Consider the following 19,999-nt stretch of genomic DNA (forward strand, 5'->3'; position numbering starts at 1 on the left):
AATGTTATGTTACTGTTTGTTTGTTTTTTAATTGGTTAACGTTGGAAATTGAAATGGGACATACTAATTTTCGCAATTTATTATTATGATGTCACTACGCAATTATAACGTTTATATATCTACCAAAATCATGTAACGATATTTTTTAAAACCTCATTCGGTTTACTGTTAACTAACAGTAGATCAATGTAAAGTTCTATCGCCGTACAACCGTGTGCATGGACAGATAAACAACTGTAACCTCATCGTCAACATGCAGTTGTGCCTTTAGTCTTTTAAATTGTGTTTTGAATACTTTTCGTAAAGCGTATTAAGAGTGCAGACCGGACTTTCAGATGCGAAGTGAAAGCTTAGACAAAGTGAATAAGATTAATATGCGTTATATATATTGCAGTGACTGCATCTAAACGTTATTGAACTTCGCTGGCGTAACTGCTGTTCGTGCAATCAGGAAAAGCAGCCATAACTTTTTCTTTTTGTTTTGAGTTGTGCGCGCACATTAATCATAACAATAACAATTAACAACTTGTACTCCAGTTAGCATTAAAAAATAATGGATACCAATGTAAGCTCTGAATTGGGTAAGTTGTTCAATTGCAGTAAATGGGTTTTTATAGTTTGAATTGAATTTTTAACCTCCATAGTCGGTACACTACAGCGTGTGTACGTCAGTTGCCCAGGCGCCTGATATATGTACGTACATAAGTTTGCTGGCGCGCAAATTGTTGACAAGCTGTGGTAGTGCATCAGCAGTGCGCCATATATACATATCGATCTCTAAAAAGTTGTTGGGTATTACGCTTTCATAATTATAATTGTATATTGCAAAGCATTGCAAATATCTCGTCAAAAACAGTATTCGTTGTATTATTTTACAAGGTGAAAAATCCCGAAATTCTAAGGCGATCTGGCAACGCTTCAACTCACCAAGAATATTTTTAATGGTCACACAGGTACAGTCTGTGGGGCTTGTTTTTTATTTAACGCAAGTACAAATATGGACTTTTAAATAAAAAGATAGACTTATAAAATCTACTGATTTAACAATAAGCTATAATAAACAACGCTAAAACCAATAAAAAAGCTTACTACAAGTTGTATGATACCTGACCCGCTTATAATATCCCTGCATAACGTACTTGAGCTTGCCACCTTGTTAATTATTATTACATACATAATTAAGTGGCAATGCTAATATTACAGTCTGGCAACTCTCGATAGCAGCACATTTTGAGGTTTACGCAATTCTCTTCAATTTCAATAAAATTGTAAAAATAGATCACATTTCAAACTCTTTGTAAGTAACTTATGATTTAAATTTGAAGGTTTTTCCAATAACCACTTAAGTAATAATAGGAAAGCGTAAACTCAAAGAAAAATGATGTCCCAGGCATTTGCATCTCCTATTAGCCGAATCGGTGTTGCACTACGTTGGAACCGGCGTAGTTTGAGCACGGCGCGATTTGTACGTAATGTAACACGTTCACGTATGGTAACCAGTAGTACCTTTATAAAAAATTGCCCAACTGCAAATTGTATCCCTGCCACTATTGGGAATTTGCAGCAATATGTGCGGCAGTATGCTAATGAAAAAAAAGTGTTTGAACGCACTAAACCTCATTGTAATGTTGGCACCATTGGTCATGTGGATCACGGCAAGACTACCCTAACGGCGGCTATAACGAAAGTATTAGCTGATAAGCAGCTGGCAGAGAGCAAAAAATACAATGAGATTGACAACGCGCCTGAGGAGAAAGCTCGTGGCATAACTATTAATGTGGCGCACGTTGAGTATCAGACAGAGACCCGTCACTACGGTCATACTGATTGTCCCGGACATGCTGACTACATTAAGAATATGATAACAGGCACCGCACAAATGGACGGCGCTATATTAGTAGTAGCCGCCACAGATGGTGCGATGCCGCAAACACGTGAGCATATGTTGTTAGCAAAACAAATAGGCATCGACCATATTGTGGTGTTTATCAACAAAGTCGATGCAGCCGATCAAGAAATGGTGGATCTTGTCGAAATGGAAATACGTGAACTTCTTACCGAAATGGGTTACGATGGCGATAAAATTCCGGTAATCAAGGGCTCAGCATTGTGTGCTCTTGAGGACAAAAATCCTGAAATTGGCGCTAATGCGATACTTAAATTGCTTGAAGAGGTAGATAATTTCATTCCTACGCCAGTGCGAGAGTTAGATAAACCATTCTTGTTGCCCGTGGAAAATGTATATTCCATTCCTGGGCGTGGTACAGTCGTTACGGGTCGTCTAGAACGCGGAGTCGTTAAGAAGGGAATGGAATGCGAGTTCGTGGGCTACAACAAGGTTCTAAAATCCACAGTCACCGGAGTAGAAATGTTCCATCAGATTCTTGAGGAGGCTCAAGCTGGTGATCAGTTGGGCGCCTTAGTGCGAGGTGTAAAGCGTGATGATATTAAACGTGGAATGGTCATGTGCAAACCAGGAAGTGTCAAAGCTCTAGATCAGTTGGAGGCGCAAGTGTATATACTGTCCAAGGAGGAAGGTGGTAGGACCAAACCGTTTATGTCATTCATTCAGCTGCAGATGTTTTCTCGTACATGGGATTGTGCTGTGCAAGTACAAATACCGGACAAGGAGATGGTTATGCCTGGCGAGGATACGAAACTTATATTGCGCCTGATACGTCCAATGGTCTTAGAGCAAGGTCAACGCTTTACACTTCGTGATGGCAATTTAACCTTAGGCACGGGCGTTGTCACAAATGTTTTGCCGGCCCTTACAGAAAGTCAGCGTTCTGAGCTAACGGAGGGTAAAAAGGCGCGTGAGAAAAAGGTCGCTGCCAAAAAATAAAACTTGTATTCATCAAATACTTATTCTAACTCGGTCGTATACAAATAAATATATTTTTAATTTTAATTAAATTTGTTATATGTATGTATATATTGAATCATTTTTATTTCACATTCATATTAACAGCTGTGAAGTGTATAAATAAAACAGTGCTAAAAGTAGTTGCACTCATTGACTCGAAGCCCTTGGATTATATGATTATCAATACTGACAACAGCAAATTATTGCAGTAGTGCCATGCATTGAAAGTAGGAACAGATAATTTAATGTTTGTACCACTAAACAAACCAGTTTAGTCTTCATACACTCCTCGGTGATAGGAAATGATTTAGGAAATCAAATTTGCTTGTCACGAGCCAACTATCGATAACAAAAAATAGCAACACTACGTTGGGGCAATCAGTGTTGACCAAGGTGGTGATCGAACGGCTACGCAGCTGATGCTCTCGCTAAAAAATTTTAAAAAAGAGGTATCCATTTATCTGGAAATATGTCTGCATTCCGTTTGCCAGAGCTTTCGAGTGTACTACCTTATGTACTCTCTATATTTGAATTGTTTATTGTCTTAATTTGAAATGCTTATGATTCACAGACGAACTGGATGATACCACGGCATTGCCAGGACTTACATTTTACGATTTGCTAGAACCATCAATGGCGTCCAAACAACAAAACTTGGACAGTGATGATAATGGTGGTGGTTGCGATACTAACCTAGGTATGAAGCGAGTGTGTATGGAAAAAAAAGAACCGTCAGCTACAACGAATGAATTGTTGAATACATCGGGACAAAAAAAGGCGCCAATTGTTCGAATATTAGAGAACAAACGGTTAACTGCGCCAATGGGAGCAGCTTTGAAAAATATGCTTGGAGAAAATGTTCGTGTGGTAACAACTCCAACTAAAACCGCATCAACAACCGAGATTAAGATCCTAAACAAGTTACAGGCAAAACCCTTGAATGCTTTTGGCAATGCACCCGTTAAAATCGGCAGCACAACGATAGCTGCACCAACTACGTCACCAAAGAATATTGGCGTAAAGATGACTCCAATAAAAACTGCCGATGGTAAGGTGATTTATCTGCAGAAGTCATTGCCTGTGACAGGTGGAACGACTTCAAAGGTACCATTAGCAAGTGGCATATCAGATCGCCTAGCATCAACCGGCTCAAACATTCGTCACGCCATACTTTCGAAGGGTGTCAATCTAAGTGGTACATGTACAATCAAAAGCAACACCCCGAGCTTGTCATCCTCAACAGCCCGCGGCTTGACTGCAGCTGAAACGGCTAAGCCAGCAGCTCATGCAGCGACAAATGCTGTGACTCCAAGTGCATCATCTGGTTTGATTAAAGGTCCATCTTCCGCAGACGCAGTATCTACACCAGTGGCTACTAAGATACAAGTGGTGCGCACCGCCGATGGTAAACTGATCAAACTAAATCAGGGCTCTCCCTCTGTACTTCTAAACACCAAGCCAGCAATACCAACAACTGTTTCAGGCAGCAATAGTAATAAAGTAATGACCAAGCCGACTGCACAAGTTATCATAAAGGGACCGTTGAAACAGTTGCCGGCTGGTTCCTCACTTCGGCCAATTATCAATAATTCAGGCAGCAGCAACAATGCAACTAGCAGCAGCAGCAGTGCTGTAGCATCGACAGCTATAACAACCTCAGCTAGTCCATCTATACCAGGTGGTAAAATGCTTGTTCAAAGCTCTACAGGAAAGCAAATTGTTGTGGCCAACAAAGATATAATAAAGTTATGGCCAATGCCAAGCACTAGCACAACAACAACAACAACAGCAAATCCAAATGCCGCTTCCAGTGGCCTGCATGCGATTCAATTACCAGGAAAAAGTGGGCTGCAGTATGTGCGCGTCTTACCTAACAACAGCAACAGCAGTAGTGCCAGTAATGAGACAACAACTAGTCCGCAGAAGGTCTCACTGGGACGTCCTCGAACGACCAGCAACAATACCAGCTCAACTGTTTCAGTTGGCAACACAACCAAAATTGTTATGAAAACCACGGGCGGAAGCATAGTGCCACTACCATCAATGCAAACTTTGGTGCCTAGGGTAAGTACATAGCTGAAAGTTGTAAACTGTGAAATGTAACATTGACTGATTACTAACTAAATCTTCTTTCACAGCGAGCCCCTGGCACTACACCCAATACGGCATATACGAAGCCCCTCGGCAACAATAGCAGCTTGGATGGAGCACATAAGCACCGGGTATCCGATGTAAATGTGCAAATAAAGCATCTGTCGAGCGACAGCGCCAGCGATGCTGGAGCCCCAGAGGCAAAGAAAGCGCGTTACGTTATAGCCATGCCGCATACCCCCACGACATCAGCCACAGGCCCAGCACCGGCAACGGTTCCAGCATCGCAGAAAAATATGCAAAAAATAATGGGAACACGAGCAACACAAATGCAGCGCTTCACGGTGCAGGGCGCCAATATGACGGGCAGTAATAACCCTCCCACCCGAAAGATTTATAACTTGGTCACAAAGAGTGATGCGAACGGCGTCAAGTACATGATATGCAACAAGGGAGGCGAAGGAAAGCCACGAACAGTTTTTAATACGACGATGCGACGCGGCTACACTCTAGCCGATAGCAAGCTGCGTCGCCCACTGGCTGCTCAACAGGCGCGCCTTAAGCAAATGAAACAGCATCAGCATAGGCTGATGCTACCAGCACAGGCTAAGCAGCGGCAACAACTACAGCAGCTACAGAAACATCAGACCACCATAACCAAGCCCCAACAACAACAGACACTAAAGTCGACGGCAACGCAGGAAACTAAAATAGCGATTCCGAGCAAGCCACTATTCGACATACTGAAACCGCCGCCAGTTCCAGCGCCTGCAGCTGGAGCAGCTGCAGCACTTGACGCCTTAGGAGGTTCTCGACGGAAGCACTGTAACTGTAGCAAATCTCAATGTCTCAAGCTGTACTGTGACTGTTTTGCCAATGGAGAATTTTGTCAAGATTGCACCTGCAAAGATTGTTTCAACAATCTGGACTATGAGGTGAAGCGAGAGGAAGCTATTCGCAGTTGCTTGGAACGTAATCCCAGTGCATTTAAGTAAGTTGCTTTTGGTTACAAATGCTCACAATTCCTAATTGAATTATGCTTTGCTGGTTATAGACCGAAAATTACGGCTCCGAATTCCGGTGACATTCGCCTTCACAACAAGGGCTGTAATTGCAAACGATCTGGCTGTCTAAAAAATTACTGCGAGTGCTATGAAGCCAAAATACCCTGTTCCACTATGTGTAAATGCGTAGGTATGTATAAAGCAGATATATGTATATATATACAATATATATATATATTGATTGTCCTAAACTCTAAACAAATTGTAATAATAATGTATATATGCACATGTTTTATTCTTTTGTCTCACGATAGGATGTCGTAATATGGAAGACCGCCCTGATGTGGACATGGACTCTATGGATAGCCTGGTTGATGCCAAATTGCAGACAAATAAAGTAAAAGACCTAAACGGAACATATCTGCAGGAAAATCGCTCGAATGTTTATCTAACGGACGATGTGATAGAGGCGACTATAATGTGCATGATTTCGCGTATTGTTATGCATGAAAAGCAAAATTTGCCTGTCGAAGATACGGAGCGTGAGGTGATGGAAGAGTTGGGAGAAAGTTTAAATCAAATAATAACTTTTGCCAAGGAGAAGAATGACACATTTCACACAGACGACCCCAAAACGACGGCGGCCTAAAATACAAGATAAATTCTATTCATATTCTCTTCTGTGTGTAAATTTAATGCAAACTATATTATTTTATAAGTTCAAAGCAATCTGTCCTGTTTCTGCTTCAATCTCTCCTAATTAAGCTATTGTATATACATAGCATTTCTGTTAGCATTACAAACGGTAAGAACTTTGTCGGATTTCATCATTTAGATTAGAAATATTTCCAAAGCCCCGTTAATGTGTATATAAATAAATACAAATTTAATAAATCACTCTTTTAAATGATATATTGTTTTATTTAATAAGATTTCAGAATCAAATGAATTATATTATCTTATTTCACTGGGATTAGTACTACAGTAAAACAAAGCCCATCCCGATTCGAATAATTAATTACAAGCAATCTTTAACAAGTAATAATGCTTATAATTATACTATATTGCTTATAGTTATACTATAATTATAACGAAAACCGGAATTCTATAAAATACATCAAATACAATATTTAAAAACGTGAGTCTCTAGCTCTAAAAATGTAGGATAGAATTTAATCATTGAAATTCGTTAAGGGTTTTAATCGATAGCGGAAGCAGTCAATTGCGAAAATACCAACAAAAAATCAGTTCTATATCTTCTAAGATCGACGCGTTCATACATACGGACGGACGGATAGACAGACAGGCAAAACAAAATCGCTCTGATGAAGACACCTCCTTTTGTCTGTTACATACATTTAACGAAACCATTATACACTGATTTTCCATTTTCAATGAGTTTACGGTATAATTATCAGCAACAATAGGAATATCTTTAAAAATAAATTGACTCATATGGTATACACAGGTATACATTTCCCATTTTTTGTTTACGGGAACGTACGGAAAGACAGACGTAATATGCAGTTGCACAGAAAAATTATACGCTGACTTTATATTTTCAATGGGTCCAGAATATTTTACATAAACTCCGATGACGGTCTAAGTTTTATTACACGATTACGCAGTGAATAAGTTCTCGGTGTAATAGTACAACTCTCCCCAACTGTTGAAGTTACTGAAGTTTCTGACTGTCTGTCTTGTAAAGAGACTCTCTCCAAGCTCATGTCTTCCTCACAGTCATCTAATTTCGCAGATCGCAGGTCAACCTCATCTCCACTGACATTACCTTCCTCAAACGTGAACTGGAAACGACGAACCTTTTTTTTTGCGCTAAATATGACATTTCGATTGGCCGTAGATTGACGTCTCTTGGTTCCTGGCGTTTTTAAAATAGATATTGGCTGCTCTCTGGTTGGCGTCAACTGCTCACGAGCTAAGTGCTCCGTTGCGCCAATAATAGCAGACTTTAATAAACTATTTACTCCCGTTGATACTCGTTTTGCACTGCCATTAGACACACGAAGCACGGTAGGAACTGGTGAAAACGATTTTCGATCGCGAACAAAGATATGACGATACTGTGGGCAACGTTTCGGAGTTTGATTCGACTGATTGCTTTCCTCGGTGATTCCTTGAGTTGCCTGTTTTTTTCGATTTTCCGCAAATGCCTTACGCAAAAAAGATCTTAAGTCGCTGCTTGGCTTAGTGGCGGGCTTTCGCTTAGTGATTGGGCCTGCTTTAGGTTTTGCTTTAGACAACGTCTCCGTATCTGGATCAATCCAATTGTTTGCTTTTAAGCGCCGCAGATTATCAAATCGTTTATCTACATTTTGGCTTTGCAAACGCAACATATCCCACCACCCCTCTAAGTCATCCACAAAGACGGGCTTAGAAGCCTCACTGCCATCATTTGGAAGCTGATCTTTACCGGTGGCACCTGCTTCACAGCGGTCAATTAGACCTTTGAACTGCATAAATTTTTTGCTAGTAAGAAGTTTAGTTTGCCCAATAGCAGCATCTATACTATCCTTGGCCCCAGTCTCCAAAAGTCGCTCTTCATTTTGGCTGCCATACAAATTCCATTCATCGCAGAGGCAATGGAGGCGTTTAATTTCATTATCTAGCTGGAATCGAAAGTATGTAACAGTGTCCAATATGCGACGTACTTCAACGGGAGTTTCTGAATTTTTCTGACTCAACGGCGTGATTTCATCTAAAATTTTACAAAGTTTCAAATTATTAATTACTATTTTATCCAAAATCTTACCCTTTCCTGCGTCCAGACTGCTCTGCAACTCCAATAGTTTCGACGGCAAAGGCGACAGCTGATTCTTGGCGATATAAGGTGTTCCATTTGGCTTCTTACTTGCCACAGTAGATTTATTGAACGTGTCTCCGCGTGACTTTAATATATTGGCGCCTTTCTTGTACGACTTCTTCTGACTTGTTGCCTGTGCTCTAAGCTCAGGCGTGAAAGGTGTCTGTAAATTGCATATTTCTTGCAGATCCAATTTTGTAGAAAGCTTATGCCTAATTTGATTTTGTCTGCAATGTGGGTTTTCAGCCTTCATCCGTATCGACAGCTCTGATGCTAGAGGGTTAACACCCTTTCTTTGTGCAAATGTTTTCATTTGGACAGCACGACCACCTCGAGAGTTTTCTTTAGTTGCGGGTGCTTCCAACGACTTGGTCACACCATTTTGTGTCATTGCGCTTTTAACTGACCGTACTGTTGGCTTTGCCGGTAGTCGATATTGCTTAAGGCTAATCTGAATTTCAGGCTTTTCCCTTATAGAATCAGCTGCTACTTGCATCGGGTTTACTGCAGGTCGTTTCGTTTGGAGCTTTGTTTTAAACTCTTGTGGTTTCGCTTCAAACACAAAAGGATTTAATTCATCTACTAGGTGGTTTGACTTAACAACACTCGCAATAGAAGATTTCATTGTCCGATTCGCGGATGTTTTTGTCATTGAAGCGTGAGAAGCGGCAGAAGCGAACGATTTCTCGGGCTTCTTTTCAAAACTCTGTTGAAAGGAGAATGCCACTGTTGATACCTTAGTTATATCTGGATATTTGACATTTTTCGCTGTTGGTAAAGGGCTCTTTGGTATATTGTTAAAAACATAAAGCGAACGTCTTTTTTCCTCCTTCTCTGATTCAAATGACGCAGTTGGCTGCGATAAGGCTTGTCTGTGCTTGCATCCTTTGCCGTTTTTTTGAGAAGCTTGGTACTTATCAATCGATTTCCATTTAAGAAAGCGTTGCAAATAATTAGCATGACGCTTTGACATTTTATTATTGGTGGAAATTTCATTTTGCGAAGAAAGCTTATTTTCCTGGTCGATATTTGCAGCTGTCAACTGCAGATTATTTAACTTTACTTGCTTTTGCTGGGTTGCCTGCGACGGTGTTTGACTGAGATATGTACTGCGATTTTTTTGAAATTGATCCTCGCGTTTTTTGCTGCGAGCAACGCGATGGTGTTCGCGGTTAGATTCAATAGGGTTTTGGCGTCTTAAATCTCCAGAAGACACCTTAAATAAGTTTCTATGATTTTCCATCGCAGTATAAATACAATTGTATTTGAGTTACAGCTTGTTATGTTTTGTTTATTTCGAATTTGTAGTATATCTTTTTAAAACGACAACAATTCTCCAAAAATTGCAAATGTATTGTCAAAGCGGCCGCTTGAAGTGCCGCCATTTGTATTGTCACTGTTAAAAGGCTATGCAAACCTCAGTTCCGTTACCTTTACTGTTAACTAACAGCTCTGTTATGATGCCACATTTTCGACTAAATCTGTTTAATTAAAATTTAAGTTTAACGGGCACTTAAGCAACTACCGGAAAATGCTCAAGAGCAAAAAAAAAAAAAAAAAAATCATAATAATTTAACAACATTATCTAATAATAAACACCATCAATTTACATGGCAAAATAAAAAAAAGTCAGTCCCAGTATATTGCCATATTACGCGATAGCGTGTGACCATACTTTGTTCATGAAGATGTTTAGTTATATACTAAAAAAAAACATACGATTTCAAAATATCATATTTAATTAAATTTTCGTTTTAAGTACATCGGCTCTAACCTACAAGATAAATATATAAAAAATATTGATTTGAAAGAGATAATAAAATAAAAATAAGTAAAAAAAAAAAATTACGGTGAATATTGCAAAAGTGTGTGTCTTGGATTTGGTACGAGTGTGTGTACGTACATACATACATAGATTTTATACATGCATGTGCATACAGAGGAGTTAAAAAATAACAAAAACAACAACCTACGCACTGAGCGCAACAGCATTGCCAGCTGAAATTACAGGCTCTGCTTCGAATAGAACTGTTTTTTTTACTTCTGAAATATAAATTTCACAAATATATGCAAAGAATAATAATATTTGATGAATTTAATTGTGAATTGTCTTTAGAGTTATTTGCTTTTAACAAGACATTAATCTTTAATTCGCTCGATGCTGGCAACGCTATGCAAGCTCAATTCCTCTCTCTGTTTTTCTCACACACGCATTCCTATATGTCCGTCATTCTCAGTTGATTCTTCGTGAGTGCCGCTATCACTTTGTGTTTGTTGCTTTGTTGCTGGCCTGGCTGCGGCCCCGTCATCGTTGTCGGTGTATTTTTAATCACTTTTCTCGCTGCCTGTAGTTTTGAAAATATTGTACTAATTTGGAGACGTGCAATCAAATATATGAGTTATTGTTTATATAAGTTTCGTTGTATATGTGAAAATATACGTGTTTTACACAAAGCAAAGAGCAGAGCTAAGAGAGTAGGCACTAACAACATTCTCATATGTATGGGCGTATATGTGTATGTGCGTGAGTAACAAGGCTGATAAATAAATCCACTAAAAATTAAACCAATAGTACTTAGAAACGCAAAAATTTTAATACAAATCAACATATAATTCAAAATGGAAGCAATTGCTAAACACGATTTCTCTGCAAATGCCGATGATGAACTCAGTTTCCGTAAAACTCAAATTCTGAAGGTAAGCAAATACTATGACATAAATATAAAAACAAATTGAACTATGTTAAAATTTACTTTTGCATGAATCTCTAGAAAGGGTTCTGGATTCAAGTATGTGGGCACTGTAATTAAGACAGTTACGTCCTTTTACATAAATTTGAATACAGCGTACCATTACGTACACACATTCGCATATACAAGAGAATATGCATATGTATGTAAACGAGCTCCATTTGTTGACTGAGTTGTGTACGTTCTCGAAGTTCACGCAAATACTTTTATAGTTCGGGTATTAGTAGTATTTTATTTTTCGCCAGTTTGAAAAAAAAAAACAAGAATACTGCAAAACGCACGCTCAGATTATTCAGTATGTAGCTCGCGATCAATCATTGTTTAAGAACTGATCGGTAGGTATTCTTAAATTCATATAAAATGTACATGCACAAACTATAATCAGCTTATTCGCTTATAACTTATATTCAAATCTTAGTTTGGTTTATTAAGACACTACGCAAACAATTTGGAGTACTATTCTATACATATACCATATTTCAATTTTATTTGTGGGATCTTTAGTTTCTAGTATACGTACCATGTGTTGAAAAACAAGCAAGGGAGTATAATAGGTCGTTAACGAAGAAAATTTAAATTTGTAGCTTATAGCTGTAAAACGGGGAAATATTCTTAGGAGTCTACAATAACGTAATGGCCACAAAGTTATACTAAGGATATTTTCCCAAAAATGTTCGAGAAAATGTTTACAACTAGACGCATATATTGTAAACTAAATCGCGCCAAAGGTGTTGCATTACGCAATCCTAATATTCTTTTCACTTCATGAACCTTGTGCTATAACTACATATGTTGAAATTTTATGCTACACAATATGTATGAAATAGTTAGTAAAGAAAACAAATGTCCGAAAAACAGTTAAAGAATTGAATACAAATAAAGTGATATTCAAATGTTGCATGTATTCATATATTCGCCTCAGCTGGAGGCTGGGCCCAAATTCTCTTGGTGAATCTGGTTTTTTCCTTACTGCACTATTGTCTTTGTCTCAGGTGTGCGCTCACCATATCTATGGTCCCTTTAACCAATTGGTGCTCTTAGTTTTGGCAAGCGAAATATCAGGTTTTTAGTTGTCGGGCGATGTAAGCTGCTGGCTTCTGCTTCTCGCTGCTGACTGCGGCCAAGGTTTTTTTTTTACTGTATATACGTTCTTGTCGTAGGTTAGTCTTTCAGTTTTCAATTTCATTTTTATATACTTTACTTTTATTGGCTTTCAGTCTCTTTTAAAGTGCTCATGTTGATTAATGATGTTAGTGACTTACTTGGTACACGCTTTATCAAGCAACTGTTGTTTGTTTATCAGCTTAATTCACTTCAGATCAAACGAGCATGAGATTAGCTTATCAGTCCAGTTATTTATTTCATATCACCGCCACCACAATTGATGCTGGAGAAATTTGAAAGATGCGGGGACAGTATGAATTTATTCCTAATACTATAAAAACAGAATTTTTAAATATGGGAAATCGGGAAAATTTGTGTGACAGGCAGAAGGAGTTTTAGCAGGCCGCATTAAGTACATATACATATATTCATACGCAGTACGGGTTTATCATATTTTTCTTTCCATTTATTTTTTATCGAAAATAATCGATAATCTCCCTCTTTCCTCACAAATCGTATTTAATATGCTAGATAATTGTTCTTTGGCACACATTTTACGGTTCTTATCACGTTCTGAAACTTGGCTGAAGATAGTCCCACATCGAGTTAATTTATTAAAAAAAAAAAAAACAAGAAAGAAAACTGTAGTCGAGAGTGCTCGACTAGATACTACCCTGAACCCAACTAATAAAAATGCCCATTTACTATGGCTAAAATTTCAATTTCGATGTATTTAAAAATATAAATGAAATACAAAACTCACTTAATAAAATATAAAGATATGTTGAACCAATTAAAAAATTTAACATAAGTTGCACCGCTCGGAATTCGAACCCGCGACTTCTCGATCGAGTGTCAAGCAGCTACTCACTACGCCACCTCACTTTTGGAAGCTGCGCTGAAAAAACTCAAATAGATTCACTGCTGCAGCGCCATCTACCAAAACAAACAGCTGATGTGATTCAAAGAATGTTCCAGAAGATGTTTGAATGTATGTGTTCACACGTATACGATGCTGTTGTAGCTGCACGTGCGATTATTAATTGGCCAAATATTTGATTTTTAATTAATTTTTGACTGAATGGAATTTAATGAAACTTTTAGCATATGATCTACATATTATCTGACTTGAACTTGAATGTTTTTATTCGACAAGAACATAACGGGATGATTTATCGAAGTTTAAAGGCAAACTCGACATCCGCGCTGTATATACGGTCATTTAAAAAAGAAAAAAAATCAAGTCTCTAGCTCTTATATCTTCGGAAATTGACGCGTTCAAACATACGGACAGGGCCAAATCAACTCAGCTCGTGGCCCTGGTCAAGAATATACAGTGAACCAATACATATAAATAGTAAAAAACTAATAAAAAGTTTGATGCAGTCTTATTATCTTATATATTAATCTTAATTTACAAAAAAAATTATGTCAATATGTTGCTTAGTTTAGTAGTTATAACTAAAAGTACATAAAAAGACACGATTTTGGCTCTAATAAAGTCTCCGTACAGTAAAACTTAATACTTAAAAAATAGTCTTAAAAACTAACAAAAATGTAATTTTTTGTATATTTAATATTTTGTTGGGTAACCTTTATTTTTATACCCTGAACCCATTGAAAATGGGAAATCAGGGTATAATGGTTTTGTGAAAAGTATGTAACAGGCAGAAGGAATCATCGCAGACCCCATAAAGTATATATATTCTTGATCAGCACGACGAGCTGAGTCGATATAGCCCTGTCCGTCTGTCCGTCCGTCCGTATGAGCAAAAGAATCTCAGAAGATATAAGAGCTAGAGAGCTGAAATTTGGCATGCATACTCGTGTATACCATAGGCAGTACAAGTTTGCTATATTTTTTCGATAACTCGTCCGATAACTTTTTTATCGAGAATAATCGAAAAATCGACTTGGTTTTTTCAGCCTAATTTTAACACTTTTAGACCTGGAGATTTCAAATTTGGGTTGTATATAAAGTTAATGGATACAAAGATTTTGTAATTTACAGATTTTGGATACCACGCCCCTTCTCCCCCAATTTGTAAAAAACGCATTTCAAGTACTTGTGCTTTGGAATGTACACATATTTTAACCATATGATTACGTTCTGAAAGTTTCATTAAGATCGTATGTCTACAAAAGAAATTATTCAACAAATAAATTCGTATAATATTGCCCACATTGCAGCGCAGCCCAAGCGCAGTTGCTGCTAACTTCGCAGTCAGCAGAGCGCGTGCTTATAAGTGCATGTGTATGTATGTGTGCATAAAAGAAGTCCAGACTGATTAGAATATCAGCTTGGAGGGTTCAGGGTATCTCCTAGTCGAGCAGTCTCGACTGGAGCCTTCTTACTTGTTTTTATCTATTTTTTCCCATTCCTCTTTTAAAACCTCTATAAGCTTGGGTTTTGATGAAATATGATGCTTCCTGATATTTTTTTCCAACATATGCCAACAATTCTCTATTGGATTTAAATCAGGACTTTGGGGAGGTGTTTTTAATAGATGTGGCGTATTATAGGCTAAGTACATTTTGGTATTATGAGCCATGGGTCATTGTCTTGTTGGAAAAAGTAAGACCTCGATAATCCAAGCTTAGCAACACTTGGCACCAAATTTTTTTTTTAATTTCAATATATTTAAGGTGGTCCATCACCCCATCAATTATTTCAAAATTTCCGACACCAGCCGCAGCCATACAGCCCCACACCATAACGCCACCACCGCCATGCTTCACTGTCTTCAGTGTGTGTTTTGGTTGGAGTGCCTCTCCGGTTCTTCTCCACACGCGATGTCGCCCATCCGATCCAAATATATTATATTTGGATTCGTCAGAAAAAAGTACATTACGCCAAAACTCGACTGGCGCATTTTCATACTTTTTGGCGAACTCTAAACGTTTTTTGCGATTAGCGCTGCTTATAAAAGGTTTTCGTCTAGGTGTGCGCGACTTATACCCATTAGCTACTATAGCCTTCCTTATAGTTTCTGGGTGGACGACTTTATTTTGAGATTGTAAAATCTGTGTAGATTTCGTATTTGCGCTAACAAATGGATCCGACGCCACTATTCTCTTAATATTAAGCTGATCTCCGTTTGTTAGCTTGCTCGGCCTTCCGGATTTTCGCTTGTTTTCTACTCGCCCTTCGTATTTAAATCGCCCAATTACGGATTGGATCGTTGACCGACTGCGAGACAATATATTCGCAATTTCCGAATATGATTTCTGCTGCTTAACGTGCATATTTAATATTAGTTGACGTTTTTCTATGGTTAAATATTTGCCCGGCATTTTAAATTAATATTTGTCCGCTTAGCGATTCAAATTGAAGAAAATTTCTTGCAAAATGTGGCGACATTATGCCCGAGCATGCAAATACATACATTGGAAAACAACCGTTATCATTTTCGGTTTCTGTCCGCAGTTAAAGTTCTAGGAAAGTACGGTGTACGAAGACTTTATTGGAGCCAAAATCGTGTCTTTTTATGTACTTTTAGTTATAACTACTAAACTAAGCAACATATTGACATAATTCTTTTTGTAAATTAAGATTAATATATAAGATAATAAGACTGCATCAAAATGTTTATTAGTTTTTTACTATTTATATGTTTTTTTCGTTCCCAAAGAAAAAAGTTGCTGCTGTACAAAGACATTATTGGTTCACTGTATACACTTTGTGGGGTTTGCCACGCCTCCTTCTCATTGTTACATACATTTCAACAAAACCATTATACCCTGATTTCCCATTGAAAATGGGTTCAGGGTATAACAAGTAAGAAAGCTCTAGTCGAAACTTCTCGACTACGACATCCCCTGAACCCTTCGAGCAACGCACGCACTCACACAGAGGCACCCACGAATGGGCAGCAGTCTCTAGTATTTGAAATACGCTTTTTACAAATTTATGGATGAGAGAGAGGAAATAAGGGTGGGGGGTGAATTATAAGAAAAATTGCCATTCTATAAAGTACTTATGAATCTACATTTAAGATTTTGACACTCTAGCTCTAAAGATGTAGGAGATATAATTTTATAATTGATTGTCGATAATGTTTTTTATCGATATATATATGAACATTTAAAAAAATGAAGTTTCTAGTATCGTCTGAAATCGACGCGTTCATACATACCGACAGACGAACAGAGAGATGGAACTGGCCATGTTGACTCAGCTCGTCACTATGATTAAGAATATATATTCTTTCAGTACACTCGAATTACTTCACAAATTAATAATTTTCGAAATAAAGGTCTTGTGTGGAGAATCAACAGAGCTGTACAAATATGGAAATGTTGAAATCGGAAAATATTTGATGAGATATAATTTGTCTTAAATACGTGTTATCTACGTGTTAAATATATAAATTGAGTGTAAACTAAGAAAATATGATTATCATTTTCGCAAAAATTGTAGATAAAAGTATCCATCAAAAAGATTAGAGCTCATTGATATTGATTAAATTAAATAAATATATTTGTTTCAGATATTAAACATGGAGGACGATTCAAATTGGTATCGCGCCGAATTGGATGGAAAAGAAGGGCTTATTCCTAGCAATTATATAGAAATGAAAAACCATGAGTAAACAATATATATATAGTGAAAATCAATTGCACACATCATAACAGATTTGTATATTTCATATATTTAGCTGGTATTATGGGCGCATAACACGTGCCGATGCGGAGAAATTGCTGTCAAATAAGCTAGAAGGTGCTTTTTTAATACGTATCAGCGAGTCAAGCCCCGGCGATTTCTCACTATCCGTGAAGTATGCAGCGTTGAGTACTTTTCCAGTAATGAATATAATATTATCGCATTATTTAACAGATGTCCCGATGGAGTTCAACATTTTAAAGTACTGCGGGACGCCCAGAGTAAATTTTTCCTTTGGGTTGTCAAGTTTAATTCCCTCAACGAATTGGTCGAATATCATCGAACAGCGAGCGTATCGCGATCACAGGATGTAAAATTGCGCGATATGGTACCTGATGAGGTATGCTTTTTTATTAAACCCATTGAATAGAAAATGTTTACTAGTCGAACATATTTATAAACTATAATTTTGTCGGCATTCAATTTTATATCTAAACCCCATATTATTCAAGCTTTTACGGACCTCCTGGTCGGCTTCCGACTTAATTTTTTCATGCTTGTTATACCCTGAACCCATTGAAAATGGGAAATCAGGGTACAATGTTTTTGTGAAAAGTATGTAACAGGCAGAAGGAATCATCGCAGACCCCATAAAGTATATATATTCTTGATCAGGACGACGATATAGCCCTGTCCGTCTGCCCGTCCGTCCGTATGAGCAAAAGGATCTCAGAAGATATAAAAGCTGGAGAGCTGAAATTTGGCATGCATACCCGTGTATACCATAGGCAGTACAAGTTTATCATATTTTTTCGATAGCTCATCCGATAACTTTTTTATCGAGATTAATCGAAAAATCGGCTTTGTTTTTTCAGCCTGAAGACTTCAAATTTGCGTTGTATATATAGTTAATCGATACAAAGATTTTGTAATTTGCAGATTTTGGATACCACGCCCCCTTCGCCCCCAATTTGTAAAAAACGTATTTAAAGTACTAGAGACTTGTGCTTTGGAATGTACACACATTTTGACCACACTCTAAAAGTTTCATAAAGATAGTCTTACTACAAGAGAAATTATTCAACTAATAGATTCTCATAATATTGCCCACACTACAGCGCAGCCCACGCGCAATCGCTGCTAGCTGCGCAGTCAGCAGAGCGCGTGATAAAAAGAATGAGTATAATATCTGCTTGGAGGGTTCGGGGTATCTCCCAGTCGAGCAGTCTCGACTGGAGCCTTCTTACTTGTTTAGAGTATATGTCATTGATAATTCAAAATTTAACAAAACACAAGTAATATTAAAAACTTAACTTAATTTTTCAAATTGAATTATTTTCAACTTTTGCAGATGCTTGTGCAGGCGCTTTACGATTTTGTGCCTCAGGAGTCTGGAGAGTTAGACTTCCGACGCGGCGATGTGATTACCGTTACAGATCGTTCAGATGAGAATTGGTGGAATGGCCAAATCGGCAATAGAAAAGGCATTTTTCCAGCAACTTATGTAACGCCATATCATTCATAATAATCTACACCCGAGCGCACACACATATATGAGCATAAATAAATCGCACTATGAACTGCGAAAGAGAAAGATACCAATTCGTACTACATACAAATATATGTACTAGGCAACGGAGATAAATATTGTATAAACCGAAAGCATTTTTTACATTATTGACAAGCAGTTTATAGCTGTTATATTCTAAAGTTATGCAAAATTACAAGAACTAAACAAAACTGACAAATGAGTCCTTTTTTATTGCAAATATATAGAACATCTCACTATATATGATTAATGTAACAATTATATACATATATATACACTTAAGTTCAATGATATGTATTGATATGTAACTTTCTACAAACACCACTCTAAATGTGCTATTTATTTTCTGTACGCGTGTGCGAGTGAGAAAGATATCAATTTATAATAATTATATATAACAACTTACCAATAAAAATCAAGAAAACTACCACATATTAAAAAAAAATAAATTAAAATAAAGTATGACAACAATTTTGCCTAAATGTCTCATAGCGAGGACATTTAAAACGATTATCATAATAAACTTTAATATATAATATACTATAATAATAATTAAACAATCGATATTTAGTATAAATTTTTCCTCAGTTTCACTATTTACGTGCTTTTTGAATCGTCTTTAAATAATTGTGTAAAATTTACTTTTTCATTTAGTCATGTACGATTTTATTGTGCTTTAAATTTATTAATTAGCCTTTGATCAGTCGAAAATTATTAATTGAAATGCCTCGTAAACTTTTGCTATTTAATATTATTTTTATTTTGCCCACACATTTTATGTTGTCTTAACGTTTTACCAATTTTCCGCACCAATTTATAATTAATGTATGCATAACAATAATAAAAATGAAGTTGCCAATATCAGTAATTACACCGAAGGAAGTAAATTAATATTTTTATATATATTTGCTAACATAAACGAAAATTAAACAAAAAACAATGTTTCCTCATTAAATTTGTTCGACTTATTTGATTTTTGTAGTTATGTATGCACAATTTAATGGACCACTAACAGTAAAACATGTTTTACTATACAAGTAAGTTTTGGGAGTAAAATAAAATTGGAAACAAATATAAAAAGTTAGATTCTAATAATTACAAATGAGAATTGAGTTTGAGAAAAGAAAAATTTAGTACATAATGATTTATCCTATAAAATAAGAAATTACCTATTGCATATATAAAGGCATTTTTCTTGATTTTAAAATAAC

At 37.0% G+C, this 19,999-nt stretch overlaps 4 protein-coding genes across 6 annotated transcripts; 3 read left to right on the top strand and 1 right to left on the bottom strand.

Annotated features, from left to right (window-relative positions):
- The first annotated feature begins 217 nt into the window (after nt 1–217).
- LOC6581174 (protein lin-54 homolog) lies at nt 218–6,869 on the top strand. Of its 2 annotated transcripts, none has more exons than XM_015164649.3 (5): nt 218–581; nt 3,438–4,930; nt 5,005–5,948; nt 6,012–6,151; nt 6,276–6,869. In XM_015164649.3, the coding sequence occupies exons 1-5, from the start codon at nt 554–556 to the stop codon at nt 6,608–6,610; spliced, it is 2,940 nt and encodes a 979-aa protein (XP_015020135.1). In that variant the 5' UTR covers nt 218–553; the 3' UTR covers nt 6,611–6,869. The 2 variants fall into 2 exon arrangements, with proteins under 2 accessions (XP_015020135.1, XP_002006919.2); XM_002006883.4 differs by lacking the exon at nt 218–581 and adding an exon at nt 2,958–3,315.
- Nucleotides 1,182–2,911, top strand: LOC6581173 (elongation factor Tu, mitochondrial). Of its 2 annotated transcripts, none has more exons than XM_015164650.3 (2): nt 1,182–1,297; nt 1,348–2,911. In XM_015164650.3, the coding sequence occupies exon 2, from the start codon at nt 1,379–1,381 to the stop codon at nt 2,843–2,845; it is 1,467 nt and encodes a 488-aa protein (XP_015020136.1). In that variant the 5' UTR covers nt 1,182–1,297; nt 1,348–1,378; the 3' UTR covers nt 2,846–2,911. The 2 variants fall into 2 exon arrangements, with proteins under 2 accessions (XP_015020136.1, XP_002006918.2); XM_002006882.4 differs by having other exon boundaries at nt 1,183–1,297; nt 1,357–2,911.
- LOC6581175 (guanylate kinase-associated protein mars) lies at nt 6,856–10,189 on the bottom strand. Its single transcript, XM_002006884.4, has 2 exons — nt 8,732–10,189; nt 6,856–8,677 (listed from the first exon to the last, which is right to left on the bottom strand). Exons 1-2 carry the CDS (start codon nt 10,023–10,025, stop codon nt 7,542–7,544), a joined length of 2,430 nt encoding a protein of 809 aa, XP_002006920.2. The 5' UTR covers nt 10,026–10,189; the 3' UTR covers nt 6,856–7,541.
- A 677-nt stretch (nt 10,190–10,866) lies between these two features.
- On the top strand, nt 10,867–18,983 carry LOC6581176 (growth factor receptor-bound protein 2). The gene is made up of 5 exons (XM_032729511.2): nt 10,867–11,479; nt 17,127–17,224; nt 17,295–17,414; nt 17,474–17,639; nt 18,591–18,983. The coding sequence occupies exons 1-5, from the start codon at nt 11,402–11,404 to the stop codon at nt 18,762–18,764; spliced, it is 636 nt and encodes a 211-aa protein (XP_032585402.1). The 5' UTR covers nt 10,867–11,401; the 3' UTR covers nt 18,765–18,983.
- The last annotated feature ends 1,016 nt before the right edge of the window (nt 18,984–19,999 follow it).

The sequence above is a fragment of the Drosophila mojavensis genome, unplaced genomic scaffold (genome assembly GCF_018153725.1).
Source record: "Drosophila mojavensis isolate 15081-1352.22 unplaced genomic scaffold, ASM1815372v1 contig_82, whole genome shotgun sequence".
NCBI classification, from domain to species: domain Eukaryota; kingdom Metazoa; phylum Arthropoda; class Insecta; order Diptera; family Drosophilidae; genus Drosophila; species Drosophila mojavensis.

Coding starts and splice junctions, on each gene's coding strand:
- LOC6581176 (XM_032729511.2), top strand. CDS start 11,402: ATGGAAGCAATTGCTAAACACGATTTCTCTGCAAATGCCGATGATGAA. Junction 17,225..17,294: donor ATAGAAATGAAAAACCATGA/GTAAACAATATA, acceptor TCATATATTTAG/CTGGTATTATGGGCGCATAA. Junction 17,415..17,473: donor GATTTCTCACTATCCGTGAA/GTATGCAGCGTT, acceptor ATTATTTAACAG/ATGTCCCGATGGAGTTCAAC.
- LOC6581175 (XM_002006884.4), bottom strand. CDS start 10,025: ATGGAAAATCATAGAAACTTATTTAAGGTGTCTTCTGGAGATTTAAGA. Junction 8,678..8,731: donor CAGTCTGGACGCAGGAAAGG/GTAAGATTTTGG, acceptor GTAAAATTTTAG/ATGAAATCACGCCGTTGAGT.
- LOC6581174 (XM_015164649.3), top strand. CDS start 554: ATGGATACCAATGTAAGCTCTGAATTGG. Junction 582..3,437: donor CAATGTAAGCTCTGAATTGG/GTAAGTTGTTCA, acceptor TATGATTCACAG/ACGAACTGGATGATACCACG. Junction 6,152..6,275: donor CACTATGTGTAAATGCGTAG/GTATGTATAAAG, acceptor GTCTCACGATAG/GATGTCGTAATATGGAAGAC.
- LOC6581173 (XM_015164650.3), top strand. CDS start 1,379: ATGATGTCCCAGGCATTTGCATCTCCTATTAGCCGAATCGGTGTTGCA.